At 40.5% G+C, this 16315-nt stretch overlaps 1 protein-coding gene across 2 annotated transcripts in view; it reads left to right on the plus strand.

The window, feature by feature from the left end:
* Window positions 1–1205: 1205 nt before the first annotated feature.
* gtpbp10 (GTP-binding protein 10 (putative)) overlaps window positions 1206–16315 on the plus strand; it is a 34078-nt gene continuing 18968 nt past the window's right edge. The window contains exons 1-4 of one of the 2 annotated variants that reach the window (XM_041184484.1): window positions 1206–1262; window positions 3204–3397; window positions 10857–10948; window positions 13887–14031. In XM_041184484.1, the coding sequence (XP_041040418.1) occupies window positions 1230–1262; window positions 3204–3397; window positions 10857–10948; window positions 13887–14031 (464 nt within the window). In that variant the 5' untranslated portion in view covers window positions 1206–1229. Of the gene's footprint in view, window positions 1263–1763; window positions 1805–3203; window positions 3398–10856; window positions 10949–13886; window positions 14032–16315 lie in introns of those variants that run through there. The other variant, XM_041184485.1, reaches the window with a different exon arrangement.

Raw genomic sequence — 16315 nt, forward strand, 5'->3', positions numbered from 1 at the left:
CCCCTCCACACTTTCTATACACCTCTAGGGCTGTTTTCAGCCCTCTGTATCTGCCATAAGCCTTTTTTTCTCCTTATCGAATCCTCTATATCCCTTGACATCCAGGGTTCCCCGGACTTGTTGGTCCTACCCCTCACCTTTATGGGAAATGTTGGCCCTGAACTCTCATTATTTCCTTTTTGAATGACTCCCACTGGTCTGATGTAGACTTTCCTACAAGTAGCTGCTCCCAGCCCACTTTAGCCAGATCCTGTCTTTTCATATTGAAATCAGCCTTCCTCCAATTCAGGACCTTTATTTTCGGTCCATCTTTGTCCTTTTCCATGATACTTTCCCTGACTTTCAGGGGAATAAGGATAGAATAGAAATCAAGCAATTCTCAGTCTGGCATAGGATTGTAGAAGTAAAGCTTCAGTGATCCACTCTAACTTTGTACCTCGTTGTTGTTGTATCTTAAGCCCCAAAATCAAAGGAATACCCTGAACAGGAAGTTACTTCAACTTTTTGCACCATTCACAACCTTTCTGTCATACTGACAAATTAGAGGAATGATATTCTACCCATTGGTTTCTTAAATTTATTGAAAACCAAGATGAAGGAAGTGTATTTGCTTTAAAGATCCCATGATATTCTTCAAAGAGCAGGAGCCTGTCCTCGTTTCTTGGCCAACGTTACTTCTTAAACAAAAAACAGATGACGGAGAGATGATTCACATTGTTCTATCAATAGAAACATCAGTCGGCTGCTTCTCTTGTAGGGATTCAGTCCCTGCCGCCACTTTGGGCTGTTTCTCACTTTGATCTGACGCATGATTTCAAAATATTTATACGGACGTTCTTTCAGACTAGAGTGAAACTAGCGGCTTTCTGTGGAACCTCGGATGAGCAGGGAGCAATCTTTTACGCTACCCGCCTAGTCTGATCATCGGAGGCGAGACTTGGCGGCTCTCGGAACAGCTTTAAGCGTCTCCATACTTCTCCGGAGGTTTAAAATGGCGCACACGTCAAGGCCGATTGGCACTTTTAAAACAAAAGTTCCTCGAGCTCATTTAAAGTTCGATCTTATGTTAGACATTAAAAACGATGCAGGTTATAAACAATATTGCCACTCGATCGGCAGTAGACCGTTACAAATAAAATGATTGCACGGGTCTTGGTCGGCGGGGTTTTTTGTTAAGGGCGATATCCGGTTGGGTTGCCATGGTGCGGCGAGTTTCCGGTTGGGTTGTCATGGTGCGTTGTGGACTCGTGGTTCTGAGGAAGGTAGAAATGAAATTCTATTCGGTTACCGGCCCGAGAGCGGGAGGTCACGTGTCAGGACCCCGCTCTAGAGGCGGGGAAAGGCCGTAGTAACTTCCAGTGGAGCAGAGGAGATTCAGAAAAAGGATGCGGGGTTTTCATAACCTGAATAGGGGGAGGACTGTTGCCTTTCTTGGTCACTGTCCCAGGCAGATTTCTCGCGAAGCTCTGCTTTTCATTTAAACGTGGCCTGAGCTTCCAAATCCCTGAAATCTCCATTGCAAAGATCGTCTGTTTCCACCTCTGTAACACCAGCCGCCTATTCCCCGCCTCAGCCCAATGGTCACTGAAAACAGCTCCTAAATGGGACTTGTCTGCAAGAATGACCCAAACCTCCCTGTCGCTTGCCATTTTAACACTCCACCCTGCTCTCTTGCCCACATGTCTGTCCTTGGCTTGCTGCATTGTTCCAGTGAAGCTCAACGCAAACTGGTGGAACAACACCTCATCTTCTGACTAGGCACTTTACAGCCTTCCGGACTGAATATTGAATTCAACAACTTTAGGTCTGACCTCCCTCCTCCATCCCCACCCCCTTTCTGTTTCTTCCCCCTTCCTTTTGTTTTTTCCAATAAATTATATGGATTTTTCTTTTCCCACCTATTTCCATTATTTTAAAATATTTTAAAATCTTTTATGCTCCCCCCAACGTCACTAGAGCTATACCTTCAGTGCCCTACCATCCATTCTTAATTAGCACATTCATTTAGATAATATCACCAACTTCAACACCTCTGTGTTCTTTTGTTCTGCTGTCTGTGACATCTTTTGATGATCTGCTTCTATCACTGCTTGCTTGTCCCTACAACCACACCAACCCCCCTCCACTTCTCTCCCCCCACCCACACATACACCTTAAACCAGCTTATATTTCACCCCTCTCCTTGGATTCACCTAGTTCTGTTGAAGGGTCATGAGGACTCAAAACGTCAACTCTTTTCTTCTCTGCCGATGCTGCCAGACCAGCTGAGTTTTTCCAGGTAATTCTGTTTTTGTTTTGGATTTACAGCATCCACAGTTTTTTGTTTTTATCTCCTAAATGTGACTGTTCATTCTTTTGGTTGACCTATCCTGAACCTTCCTATACCAGAACAGTGACTAAAGCCAGAACACTTAGACATGTATCAGAACAGTGACTACAAATTAAAGAGTATGATAATTGTCTATAAATGCCTCTTGGCTGGGACCCTCCCTATAATTGTGACTGCCTCCAGTACATTTGTTTCTCTAACTTTGACCTCTTGTGTATAACCCCGGCCTCACCATTGACTGTTGTACCTTCGACCACCTATGGTCCAAATTCTGTCTCCCCACGCTTCACCTCTCTTATTTCAAGTGCTTCCTTAAAACCCACCTCATTGACCACATTTAAAAAATCTACTTGGTTTAGTGTCTTTCTTTCCTTGTACATTTGTGAAGTGTCTTGGAACATTTCTTTCTGTAGTATAAGGTGTTATGTAAATGCAGTTTGTTACCAAATTGATTAGCTGGAAAGTTAAATACATTGACTGGATTATGACACCTAAGAGCAGTTTATTACAATAATTCAATACTTCTGCACCACCTCTTGTGCCACTAACTTTGGCCAAAGTATCCTACCTATCCACACAATAACTTGAGATGGAAATATGCTTGCAATGTAGTCTGTAATTAATGTTTATATTAGTGGCTCTTTGTGCTATGTCAGCTGAACAATTTGCATAAGTAACGATGAATTTCTTAATGATAAAGAACACATTTGGTAAATGTAAGCTCTTAATTTGACTGACATTATGCAAATTAGTGTCTGGTAGATAACTTATCATGCAGACCAGTGCTAAATGTTAATGCAAAGATTTGAAAAAAATGCAGCATTTATTTGAGAGCCATTTTCAGTATTCTCTTTCTAATAATCTCATTTTGCAGTATGGCAGCTTTATTGACAATCTCAGAGTTTATGTTCGTGGGGGGAGCGGTGGAATGGGACTCCTTCGACTTGGTGGTGAAGGCGGTAAAGGTGGTGATGTCTGGATTGTAGCACAAGATGGAGTAACCTTGAAGAAGATCAAGGATAAATATCCAGATAAACGCTTTGTGGCTGGTGTTGGTGCTAACAGCAGGTATGACATTATGTAGATATACATAACACGGCTGTTAACATTTGGGAACAAAAAAAAACATAATCTGACTATTTTGTGGGATTTATTGATTACCTGATAGTGAAGGCATCCCTAGGTAGCAGTGATCATAAGATAATTGAATTTTACATTCAGTTTGAGGAAGAGAAGAGTGAGTTCAAGACTAGTATTTTAAACGTAATAAGGGCAGTTATGAGTACATGAAAGCAGAGCTAGCTAGAGTGAACTGGCAGATGAGATTATGGGATAGGTCCATAGAAAATGCAGTGGCAGACTTTTAAAGGGATATTTCAGAATACACAGAATAGATATATTCAAATGAGAAAGAAAACTTCCAAGGGGAGGACCCACCATCCGTGGTTAACTAAAAAAGTTAAAGACAGTATCAAACTTAAGGAAAAAACATATAATTGCACAAAGACGAGTGGCAGGTCAGAAGATTGGACAGAATATAAAGAATAGCAACGAATGACAAAAAGATTAATGAGGAGGGAAAACTTAAAAAACGGGAGAAAGCTAGCTAGAAATTTAAAGATGAATAGTAAGAGTTTCTATAGATATTTAAATAAGAAAAGAGTTAAATTGAGAGTTGGCCCCATAGAAAGTGAGGCCGGGGAATTAATAATGGAAAGTAAGGAGATGGCAGATGAATTGAGCAGCTATTTTGCTTTGTCTACACTATTGAGGCTACAAGTAGCATCCCATAAATAGCTGTTAATCAGGAAAGGGAAGGGAGGGAGGAACCCAGGAAAATTACAATCACCAAATAAGTGGTATTGAGCAAATTGAGCTGTGGACTGACAAATCCCTGAGTTCTGATGGACTTCATCCTAGGTTCTTGAAAGAAGTGGCTAGTGAAATAGTTGATGCGTTCTAATTTCCCAAAATTCCCTCGATTCGGGGAAGGTTCCATTAGATTGGAAAATAGCAAACTTGACTCTTATTCAAAAAGGGAGGGAGACAGAAAGCAGGAAACTACAGGCCAGTTAGGTTAACATTTGTCATAGAGAAAATGTTAGAAGCTATTATTAAAGATGTTATAGTAGGGCACTTAGGTAAATTCACAGCAATCAGGCAGAGTAAACATGGTTTCGTGGAAGGGAAATCATGTTTAACCAATTTATTGGAGTTCTTTGAAGGAGTCACATGTGCTGTGGATAAAGGGGGACTGGTGGAATGTACTGTACTTAGATTTCCATAAGGCATTTGATAAGATGCCACATCAAAGGTTATTGTGGAAAATAAAAACTCATGGTGTAGGTGGTAACTTATTGGCATGGATAAAAGATTGGCTAACCAACAGGAAACAGTGAGTATTGATAAATGGGTCTTTTTCTGGTTGGTGGGATGTGACGAGTGGTATGCCATAAGGATCAGTGCTGGGGCCTCAACTTTTTACAATTTATATAAATGACTTGGATGAAGGGGCTGATGGTATGGTTGCTAAATTTGCTGACAACACAAAGGTAGGAAAGTAACTTGTGAAGAGGATATGAGGCTACAAAGTGACATAGGTTAAGTGAGTGGGCAAAGATCTAGCAAATGGAGTATAATGTGGGCAAATGTGAAATTGTCCATTTTGGCAGGAAGAATTTAAAAAAGAAGCATATTAACTAAATGATGAGAGATTGCAGAGCTCTGAGATTTAGAGGGCTCTGGATGCCCTAGTGCATGAATTACAAAAGGCTAGTATGCAGGTACAGCAAGTAATTAGTAAAGCTAATAGAATGCTTTTGTTTATTGTGAGGGGAATTGAATACAAAGGTAGAGAGGTTATGCTTCAGTTGTACAGGGCACTGGTGAGACCACATCTTGAGTACTGTGTACAGGAATGGCCTCCTTATTTAAGGAAAGATGTAAATGCGTTCAAAGCAGTTCCCAGACTAATACAGGAATGTGCGGGTTGTCTTCCAAGGAAAGGTTGGACAGGTTCGTCCACTGGAGTTTAGAAGAGTAAGAGGTGACTAGATCAAAACCTTTAAGATCCTGAGGGGCCTTGACAGAGTGGATGTGGAGAGGATGTTTCCTTCAGTGGGAGAACCCAGAACTTGGGGTCACTGTTTAAAAATAAGGGGTCACTCATTTAAGACAGAGATGAGAATTTTTTTCTCTCATAGGGTCGTGAGCCTTTGGAATTCTCTTCAAATGGAGGGAAGCAGAGTTAGATATATTCTTGATTAACAAGGGGGTAAAAGGTTATCGGGAGTAGGTTACAATCAGATCAGCCATGATCTTATTGAATGACGGAGCAGGCTTGAGAGACTGAGTGGCCTACTCCTGCCCCATGTTTGTGTTGTTTGTATGTTCGTAGTTGGGTCTTAGGTCAAAAAGTTCTGCTCATCTGTTTGTCAGTTAAGTCTCTCATTGTTTAATGTGTGCCTCACATTATACCATTTCTAATGAGGTTGACCCTTTTCTTTGTATAAGTAATGTGCATATTTGTGGCCTGTGAGATGAACTTGTGGCTCCTGGAAAAGTGATTAAAAATGTTGAAAATATTATTTTATGTTGCAGTTAACGAGAGACAGCTCTTGTCTGGCAGTTGTGTAGTCTGTGACTAGCTAAGATTAACCCTTTCATTGATATGCTTATATTTTTGTATATTATACTGGTAGCTTTTATACTAATGCTTTCTTTATCTCTTATGTTATGATCTCGATAGAGGCCAGTAACGTTTTCATTGTTTTCTTGAAATCCGAAAACCCAGTTTTTTACTCAAAGAATGCAATCACAGGGTTTGCTGTTAAAACTGAGGTATTTTACAACACAAAAAATCAAAGAACATGAATACTAATAAAAATTAAAAAAAAACTGCGGATGCTGGAAATCCAAAACAAAAACAAAAATAGAATTACCTGGAAAAACTCAGCAGGTCTGGCAGCATCGGCGGAGAAGAAAAGAGTTGACGTTTCAAGTCCTCATGACCCTTCGACAGAATTTGAGTTCGAGTCCAAGAAAGAGTTGAAATATAAGCTGGTTTAAGGTGTGTGTGTGGGGGGCGGAGAGAGAGAGAGAGAGAGAGGTGGAGTGGGGGTGTGGTTGTAGGGACAAACAAGCAGTGATAGAAGCAGATCATCAAAAGATGTCAACAACAATAATACAAAAGAACACATAGGTGTTAAAGTTAAAGTTGGTGATATTATCTAAACGAATGTGCTAATTAAGAATGGATGGTAGGGCACTCAAGGTATAGCTCTAGTGGGGTTGGGGAGAGCATAAAAGATGTAAAAAAAAAATATATAAATATTTATATCCTTTCTTAAATAAGGAGACCAAAATTGTGCACAGTACTCTAAATGTGGCCTTACCAACGCTGTGTACAACTGTAGCAAAACATCTCTACTTTTATATTCTGTTCCCTTTGCAATAAACAACTACATTGCATTTGCCTTCCTAATCACTTGCTGTACCTGCTTACTAACTTTTCCTGATTCATATTCCAGGACACCCACGTCCCTCTGTACCCCAAGAGTTCTGCAATCTCTCTCCATTTAAATACTATGCTGCTTTTCTAATCATAATGCCAAAGTGGACAAGTTCATATTTTCCCATATTATACTCCATCTGCCAAATTTCTGACCATTCACATAACCTATCTATGTCTTTTTACAGATTCCTTTTGTCCTCTTCACAACTTACTTTCCTACTATCTTTGTGTCATCAACAAATTTAGCAACCATACATTCGGTCCTTTCTTCCAAGTCATTGATATAAATTGTAAATAATTGAGGCCCCAACACTGATCCCTGTGGCTCACCACTCATCACATCTTGCCAAGCTGAAAAAGACCCACTTATCCCTACTCTCTGCTTCCAAACCTCTATTCATGCTAATATGTTATCTCTCCACCATGAGCTCTGATTTTGCTTAGAAACCTTTCATGTGGCACATTGTCAAATGTCTTCTGGAAATCTAAGTACAGCAGACCCACAGATTCACCTTTATCCATGTTGCTTGTTACTTCCTCAAAGAACTCCCAATAAATTAGTCAAATAAGATTTCCCTTTCATAAAACCATGTTGACTCTGCTTAATTGCATTTAGATTTTCTAAGTGCCCCACTATAACCTCCTCAATAATAGATCCCAGCAATTTCCTTTTGTTAAGCTAACCAACCTGTAGTTTGCTGCTTTCTGTCTCCTTCGTTTCTTGAATAGAGGAGTCGTATTCGCTATTTTTCTGATGGGACCTCCAGAATCTAGAGAATGTTGGAAAGTTAAAACCAATGCATCTGCTTGCTCAGCAGCCATAGAGTCATAGAGGTCTACAGCACAGAAAATGGCCCTTCAGCCCATTCTGTCTGCACTGGTCAAACAAGTACCTCACTATTCTAATACCATTTTCCAGCACTAGGTTCATAGCCTTGTATGCCATGGCATCGCATGTGCACATCCAAATACTTCTTAAATGTTATGAGGGTTTCTGCCTCTGCCACCTTTTCAGGCAGTGAGTTCCAGATTCCCACCACCCTCTGGGTAAAAAAACCTTCCTCACATCCCCTCTAAACCTCCTGCCCCTTACCTTAAATTTGTGCCCCCTGGTTATTGACCTTCCCACCAAGGGGAAACGTTCCTTCCTGTCAAACCTGTTTATGCCCCTCATAATTTTATACATCTGTATGATGCAAGGAAGATCATTGATGAAGCAGCTGGGCCTGGGACACTACCTTGAGGAACTCCTGCAGTGATGTCCTAGAACTGAGATGATTGACCTTTCACAACCAAAAACATCATCTTTGTGCTGGATATGTCTCCAATCAGCAGAGAGTTTTCCCCCTGATTGCCATCGACTTCAGTTTTGCTGGGGCTCCTTGATGGCATAATTGGTCACAGGCTGCCTTAATGTCAAGGGTATTCATACTTACCCCGCCTATAGAATTTAGCTCTTTTGTCCATGTTTGAACCAAGGCTGTAATGAGATTTGGAGCTGAGTGTCCTGATGGAACTAAAACTTGAGCATTGGTGAGCAGCTGCTGCTTGATAGCACTTGACTGTCGTCAACAACAACTTCAACACTTTGATAATGATCGAGAGTAGACTATTGGGGAAGGAGATGGCTGAAATGAATTTGTCCTGGTTTTTGTAGACATGACATACCTGAGCAATTTCTACTTTGTCAGGTTGTTGTGTTGCAGTTATACTGGGACAGCTTGGCTACAGTGTCACGCCAATGCAGGTGTATCCACAGCTGTATGAAAAATTAACATTATTTTTCTTTAAAAAACTTGGTGAGTGGACAGTCTGTATTTTTAAAAAAATGTCTGCAAATATACATGAAACTGCCCAAGGTTGGATGTTAGTCTACTTGTATAGTCAGGAATTAAAATGTAAATGACTTTTTGAAACATTGCTTTGAGAAGATATTAAAAATGCAACAGATATCTCCTCTGGGTTTAACAGCTACTATTATCCAACTGCCTTCAGAAACTGATGCACAATAACCACAAAGACATGGTGGCTGCAGAATGAAATTCCGCGGAATGGCTTTTCCTCACACTTGTTCTATCACAAAAAGATGCAGAAGTCTGAGATTCAAATCTATTGTGCGTCAATGCTAACATCCTCAGGGACTGTGTGTGTGGACAATGGGAACACCAGTACTAAGTTCACCTGGCAGAAACCAGCTTATGATGGGATTTATTAGCACAGATTTTGAGAGCAGACAAAGAGACCTCAGAGGCAAGAAATCCTGCCCAGAAAAGGAAGAGCCCTGCCTAGAATCCACAAACAAGCAGGGAAGCTGGGCTATCTTTTTACCTACTGATTTGCAGAACCAAGATCTTTGCTACAGAAGCTTGACAACACCTTCAACTGGAGCAAAGCCAGAAACCTACTACTGCAAGTAGTAAGCCACTGTGAATTCATTGCCAGCAACTTCCAGCCTCCATTTTCTTCAGTGAACCAAAAGAGAATCATCTCTTGGCCTGCAACACTTAAAGCTTCCATCTCGAAAGATTCAAGAGGAATAGTGAATTTTTGGACTTTTATCAAAGCATCAGTGCATACTACCTCTTTTGTAATCACTTTTCTTGAGTGTCTTGTATGCTTATCTTGTGTGCTATTGTGATTATATTTGGATGTTGAGAAATAAACATTTATTCATTTTTTAAAATTTACGCGAAAACCTGTCTTCTTGAGAGTCACAGCACTCAATGGGTTAAAGCACTTATTTAAAACTCATCTTGCAGTTAGTTGGGAGGTGGAAAAGGAAAGAGGGAACCATCCTATCATCCCTTGCCTGTCCGTAACAAGAGGAGTGGCTATTCTGCACAAGTCCTTAGCAGTAAAGTTGGGGCCCATAGCCTTTTCTATATCTATTGCGCTCAGCTATTTCTTGATATCACATGAAGTGAATCTACTTGGATGATGTCTGGCATCTATGATGGTGGGGACCTTGAGATGAAATTAAGATGAATCATTCATCTGGCACTTCTGGCTGAAGGTGGCTATAAACACTTCAAACTTGTTTGTTGCAATGGTTAAAATAGCATGCTACCAAGTACTTTTTAAGAGTAAAATATGAAGAATGACCCCTTGGTGAGGAGATGCAGGCCTGCTGCGAGCCTTAAAAATGAACCTTAGTGAGAGTCCACAATTTTAAGAGATGAGGGAAAATAATTCATTTCTGGAAATAGTCTTTTAAATAGACCTGTGTCTGGATTAAATGTAATATTTAGTTATCAGTGCAGATAAAATTGTGTAAATGACTTTATTCAATTATTATTCCAACTAGAGTCTCCTTGAAAGTATGCTCAACTGTTGTTACTCTTAATTACAATATAGTAATAGTGATATCATGAAGCTGGGGAGAGCTCAGCCCTGCTTAGTTGACTCTCAGCCAAATCCCAGTATAACATTGCAGTTTGTTACCATTGAGATATGTCTTGCTTCTACTTCCTCCAATGTGTCTGAGATTATAGTCTATAATGATACATGAGTAATGTAATCAATAGTTTTATGTAAAAGTAGAGCTGGAACCAGAGGGATTTAAGTTAAAGATGACATGCATTAGATTCACAGGCTTGACTCCTTCAGTGACTGACTCGTAGAACTGCAAGTTTTTTGGGGAAAATAATTTTTTACTTTCACCTTTGGAACCTTGAAAGTTTCAATTGCAATAATTTCTAAAACAGCACCTGAGGAAAACAATGAGTTAGGTGAATGGAAGGCAATTTTTATTCCTACAATTTTGTGTTTCTTAAAAATGTAAGCATCAATATAATAACATTAAAATAAAACAATGGAGGTCCTACCTAGAATACATTGAATGAAAAGATGTTCTCTACAAGTACTAAAATGCCTTATAAGCTGAGTTTCTTCCCATGGTCATGTAGAACACCGAGAAAAGTAGTAAACTATTAAAAGAAGAAAAATATACTCAAGTCTTTTGAATAGTAAAATGCTCCCATGCCCTAACATTAATTCTCTCTTTCTCATTTCCAGCATTCGATCACTTAAAGGCACAAAAGGAAATGATTGTGAAATTCATGCCCCAGTTGGAATTTCACTCACTAATGACGATGGGGAAGTAATAGGTGAGAACTCTGCTTTTGATTATACTTTAAAATTGATTGATTATGCTTGCTACAAGCTTTTAATTTGCAGAAGAGAAAATTATCCTGTTGAGTATTACATTGTTAAATTACCTTTTACAAACTTTGTTACATGGATCTTTTTCTGTATTCTATCCTGCCACTAAAAAACATTAATATTCGTGTAGTTCCAGTATATATGCAGTATAAATTATGATTTAGCTTTACTCTTACTTCTAATCAGAAGGATATTATTTGTGAATTTCATACCAATAGCTGAAGAAGCACACCACATAAAGTGAAGGCAGCTACAACTGCATTAGGATAATATTCCTTACTTGATTTAAAAATCATACAAGGAATACTGGGAAAATCTAGTTCACAGTTTTTAACTGGGTTGCCCAGAAATCTCCATCTTGTAAAGTGATAGACACTGGATGTCTCAACTAACACACAGATTTGCTTTACTCTACCATCTCCTGGTGTAAATATCCTAAGGCCTCAGTGCTACAGGTTTATAGGAAAATCAGAAGGTCAAAAGCCTGCAATTTCCCATCTATTAATGTCTATACAATGTACCCTTGATATTCTAGCAGCCTTCTGACTGTGTGAGGTACTATTGGTCGGTCAGTGTCCGAGGATCCCATTCAGTAACTTAAGGTTAATGTAAGATTTTATATCAACTCTGGTCAACCAAAATAAACCTCAGAAGTCATGGCATGATTCACGCCCTGCCTGAGATTTGCTGGTTCAGCAGTAAGCTGCGGTTATACTGCTCCTAGGGGAATGACCAAACTGAGCTGTTCTTCCATGTGTGCAGGTGGATCTAGCAGTGATTTTCATGCAAATTGGCTGCACTATTGCCTGGTCACCGCACACTGACAGCTTTTAATAGGTTTGACCCACACTATAGGAGACACTATCCCAGACAGTTACCCAAACCAAGGTTCTCTCCAGATTGCGCAAGTGCACATTTCCACATAATCTTGAATATGCACCAACTGCAGCAAAATCAGAGAGAACACTGAGTCACATTCACTGTAGAAGACACTGAGCCTCACTAGGGGACACACTGACCACAAGAGACAGTGATCCTGGTAGACACTGACCCAGACTATAGGAAAGAGTCACTCTCACCAAGAGACAGTGACCCATGTTACAGGAGGCACTGACCCATGTTACAGGAGGCACTGACCCATGTTACAGGAGGCACTGACCCATGTTACAGGAGGCACTGACCCATGTTACAGGAGGCACTGACCCATGTTACAGGAGGCACTGACCCATGTTACAGGAGGCACTGACCCATGTTACAGGAGGCACTGACCCATGTTACAGGAGGCACTGACCTTGGGACAGTGACTAAGGGGCAACTAAGGGGTTTTAAAATTAGGGGTTGCCCTTTTAGGACAGATATGAGAATTTTTTTCACTTGAGGGTTGTGTGACTTTGGAACTCTCTGCCTCAGAAGATGATGGAGGCGGGGTCATTGAATATTTTTAAGATGGAGGCAGATAGATTCTTGTTAGGCAAGGGAATCAAAGGTTATCAGGGTTAGATGGAAAAGTGGAATTCGAAACACAAAGAGAGAAGCCATGATCTTAACGGTGGAGCAGGCTTGAGGGTCGAATGGCCTACTGCTATTTTGTATGTTTGTATCACATCATAAGATACGGTCACCTGTGCTATGGGAGATGGAGAATCAAGAACCAAGATAAGAGCAGCTTTGAATATTGCAAAAAGACTTAAAATCTCTGATTATTTTTTGAACTGGGATTACAAAAGCCATTCTAATATTTAATTCTGGAGACCACCTGAGTTCCCACTGTCCAGGCCCCCTCAAAGAAAGATAAGTTTACTTCACAACTTGATTAAAAAGAAACACTGACCGAGAGCCCTGGCGTTTATTGCTTTTCACCAGGTTTAAATCAACCGGCAACTTTCCAAGGTTAATCACAAAATTTCTCACTGGATTACCGTTAAAGACTGAGGAATCAGATGACTACATTAAATGCCTTTGGCCTTTTAGTGGCTGCAAGGGAGGTGGTGGCATAGTAGTCATTCAGAGATCCAGGGTAATGCTGTTGGGACCTGGGTTCAAACCCCACCACGGCAGATGGTGAAATTTGAATTCAGTAAAAATAAGGGCAATTAGGGATGGGCAATAAATGCTGGCCTAGCCAGTGATGACCACATTCAGTTATTGGTTGAGCTCTTTGATATAATTCCCTCTGTACTCTTTGACTTAGTGGTGAAATGTGAAGTGATAACTATTAACTTAGAGTTCTTTGGACATGGATTTTCCTGGGGCATTTTATCAGTTGAGCCCATATAGAACCAATAAAAAGCAACAATTTGTATTTGTATAGCTCCTCTAACAGGGTAGAGCTTCGCAAGGCCCTTCACAGAACGGTAATCAGGCAAAAATTAATACCAAGCCAAAGCTTTGCAGCATCTTAAATTAAGAGGGAGAGGCAAAGATGATTAACAAAGGCATTCCAGAGCTTCAGGCTAGAAAGTTGAAAGCATAGCTAGCAGTGGTGGTGTGAAGAAGTTTGAGGATACACAAGACTAGAATTGGAGGAACGCAGAGCTCCCAGAGCTGGAGGAGGTGATAGAGAAAGGGAGTGATAAGGCTATGAAGGGCTTTGAAGAAAATTATAAAAACCAGTTGGGTTTTTACGATAATCAGTGGTAGTTTCATGGTCGCCATTACTGAGATTGGCTTTATATTCCAGATTTATTAATTGAATTCAAATTCCACCAGCTGCAATGGTGGGAATTGAACACACGACCCCAGAGCATTAGCCTGGGCCTCTTGACTAGTCCAATGACATTACCACTATGCCACTGTCTCCCCCTAATGTTAAGACAGTTAGTATTTTAGAGATTTCGATTGCTGTTTGTTGTCCAGAATTTTGGAGTAATTTTTCTTTGCTAGGTGAACTAAACAAAAAAGGAGATCGGGTAATTGTAGCCCATGGTGGTCGTGGTGGTTCATTTGCAACTAACTTTCTGCCTTCCAAGGGCCAAAGTAGAATTATACGGATGGATTTGAAGCTAGTAGCTGATATAGGATTGGTTGGGTAAGTTGAGATTTCAAATTTATTATAATTGTTCATTTGACAACTGTTGATTTACTTTAGCTGCACCTAATAGTTGTCTTGAATTTGTTGAATGGAAGCTTGCTTGTTTTAATTTTGGTGTTGGTCCACTCTGTGATGCTAGTATCTTCTTTACAGCAAAGTTATTGGAAGTTTGACAACATGAACAGGCTGGTGCATGAGCTGTTCATAGATATAAGAAAAACAATTTTTCTCACTTCTGATGATTGAAAGCAGAAATGGTTTCCCTTTCCCCTGGATGTTGAGGATGTATTTCCCCTGAGAGTTGAGAAATAGGGATCATAGTTTTAGGATAAGGGGAAGGCTATTTTGGATTGAGATGAGAAATTTCTTCACTTGGTTGTGAACCTTTGGAACGCTCTATCCCAGAAGGAAATGGATGTTCAGTCATTGAATATATTCAAGAATAAGTACAATAGACTTTTTGAATGCTAAGGGAAACAAGGGATTCAGGGGTCAGACGGGACAGTAGAGTTGAGGCAGAAGATCAGTCATGATTACTGAATAGTGGAACAGGCTCAATGGGCCATAGGGCCTACTCCTTTTTACTGTATTCTTACTCAGTGATTATTTTTTAAAGAAGCTACTTCTCTGAGGATAGTAGTTTAGATGAAGTGATTTTCCTCCACCAGTATACTACCCTTTTTTTAAAAAAAGCTTTGCTATATTAAAAAGAAAATTCACCACAATGATTGGCCTTTGAGGCCAAGTGTTGAAACATGATGTGTAATAGAACTGCTATGTATCCCTTGTTAGAACTTTTTTTTGTTTATTTATTCAGTTATGGGATGTGGGCCTCGCTGACTAGGTCAGAATTTATTGCTTACCCCTAATTGCTCTTGAGAAGGCGATGGTGAGCTGCCTTCTTGAACTGCTGCAGTCCCTGTGGTGTATCTGCCGTCCTTGTCCTTCAAGATGGTAGTGGCCATGGGTTTGGAAGGTGCTGCTTAAGGAGCCCTGGTGAGTTTCTGCAGTGCATCTTGTAGATGGTACACTGCTGCCACTGTTTGTTGGTGGTGGAGGTAGTGAACGTTTGTGGATTTGGTGCCAATCAAGCGGGCTGATTTGTCCTGGAAGGTGTCAAGCTTCTTGAGTGTTGTTGGAGCTGCACTCATCCAGGCAAGTGCTGAGTATTCCATCGCACTCTTGACTTGTGCCTTGTGGATGGTGGACAGGCTTTAGGGAGTCATGAGGTGAGTTACTCGCTGCAGGATTCCTAGACTCTAACCTTCTCTTGTAAACACGGTATTTATGTGGCTAGTCCAGCTCAGTTTCTGGTCAATGGTGTAACCCCCAGGATGTTGATAGTGGGAGATTCAGCAAAGGTAATGCCATTGAATGTCAAGGGGCAATGGTTAGATTCTCTCAATTTGGAGTTGGTCATTGCCTGACACTTCTGTGGCACGAATGTTACTTGCCACTTGTCAGCCCAAGCCTGGATATTGTTCAGGTCTTGCTGTATTTGGACATGTTCTGTTTCAGTATCTGGGGAGTCATGAATGGTGTTGAACATTTTGCAATCATCAGCGAACATCCTCATTTCTGACCTTATGATGGAAGGAAGGTCATTGATGAAGCAGCTGAAGATGTTTGGGCTGAGGACACTACCCTGAGGAACTCCTGCAGTGATGTCCTGGAGCTGAGATGATTGACATCCAACAAGCACAACCATCTTCCTTTGTGCTGGGTATGATACCAATCAGGAGAATCCTGAACCAAGGCTGTAATGATGTCAGAAGCTGAGTGACCCTGGCAGAACCCAAACTGAGCGTCAGTGAGCAGGTTATTTCCACGCAAGTCCTGCTGGATAGCACTGTTGATGACCCCTTTCATCACTTTACTAACAACGGAGAGTAGACTGATGGGGCGATAATTGGCTGGGTTAGATTTGTCCTGCTTTTTGTGTACAGGACATGCCTGGGCAATTTTCCACATTGCTGGGCAAATGCCTGTGTTGTAGCTGTATTGGAACAGCTTGGCTAGGAGCGCAGTTTTACTGGTTTGCAAAAAGATTAGTCTATGTTCTAAAAAATATACAGCTCCTTATTGGTTTTCTATCAGTGTCGGTATGAATGTTCCCTTGATGTTAATAGTGCTATATATCATAATCTTTGTTGGTTTTCAATATCCTCTAAACTTCACCTTAAGAGGACAAATGCCTATCATGGCATGGTGAAGATCTAGATATCATTGTTGCCATTTTGTGTTTGCTTTTAAATAGTCTTTTTAATACAACCTTTTGACT

This window comes from Carcharodon carcharias, chromosome 3 (assembly GCF_017639515.1).
Source record: "Carcharodon carcharias isolate sCarCar2 chromosome 3, sCarCar2.pri, whole genome shotgun sequence".
Classification (NCBI taxonomy): domain Eukaryota; kingdom Metazoa; phylum Chordata; class Chondrichthyes; order Lamniformes; family Lamnidae; genus Carcharodon; species Carcharodon carcharias.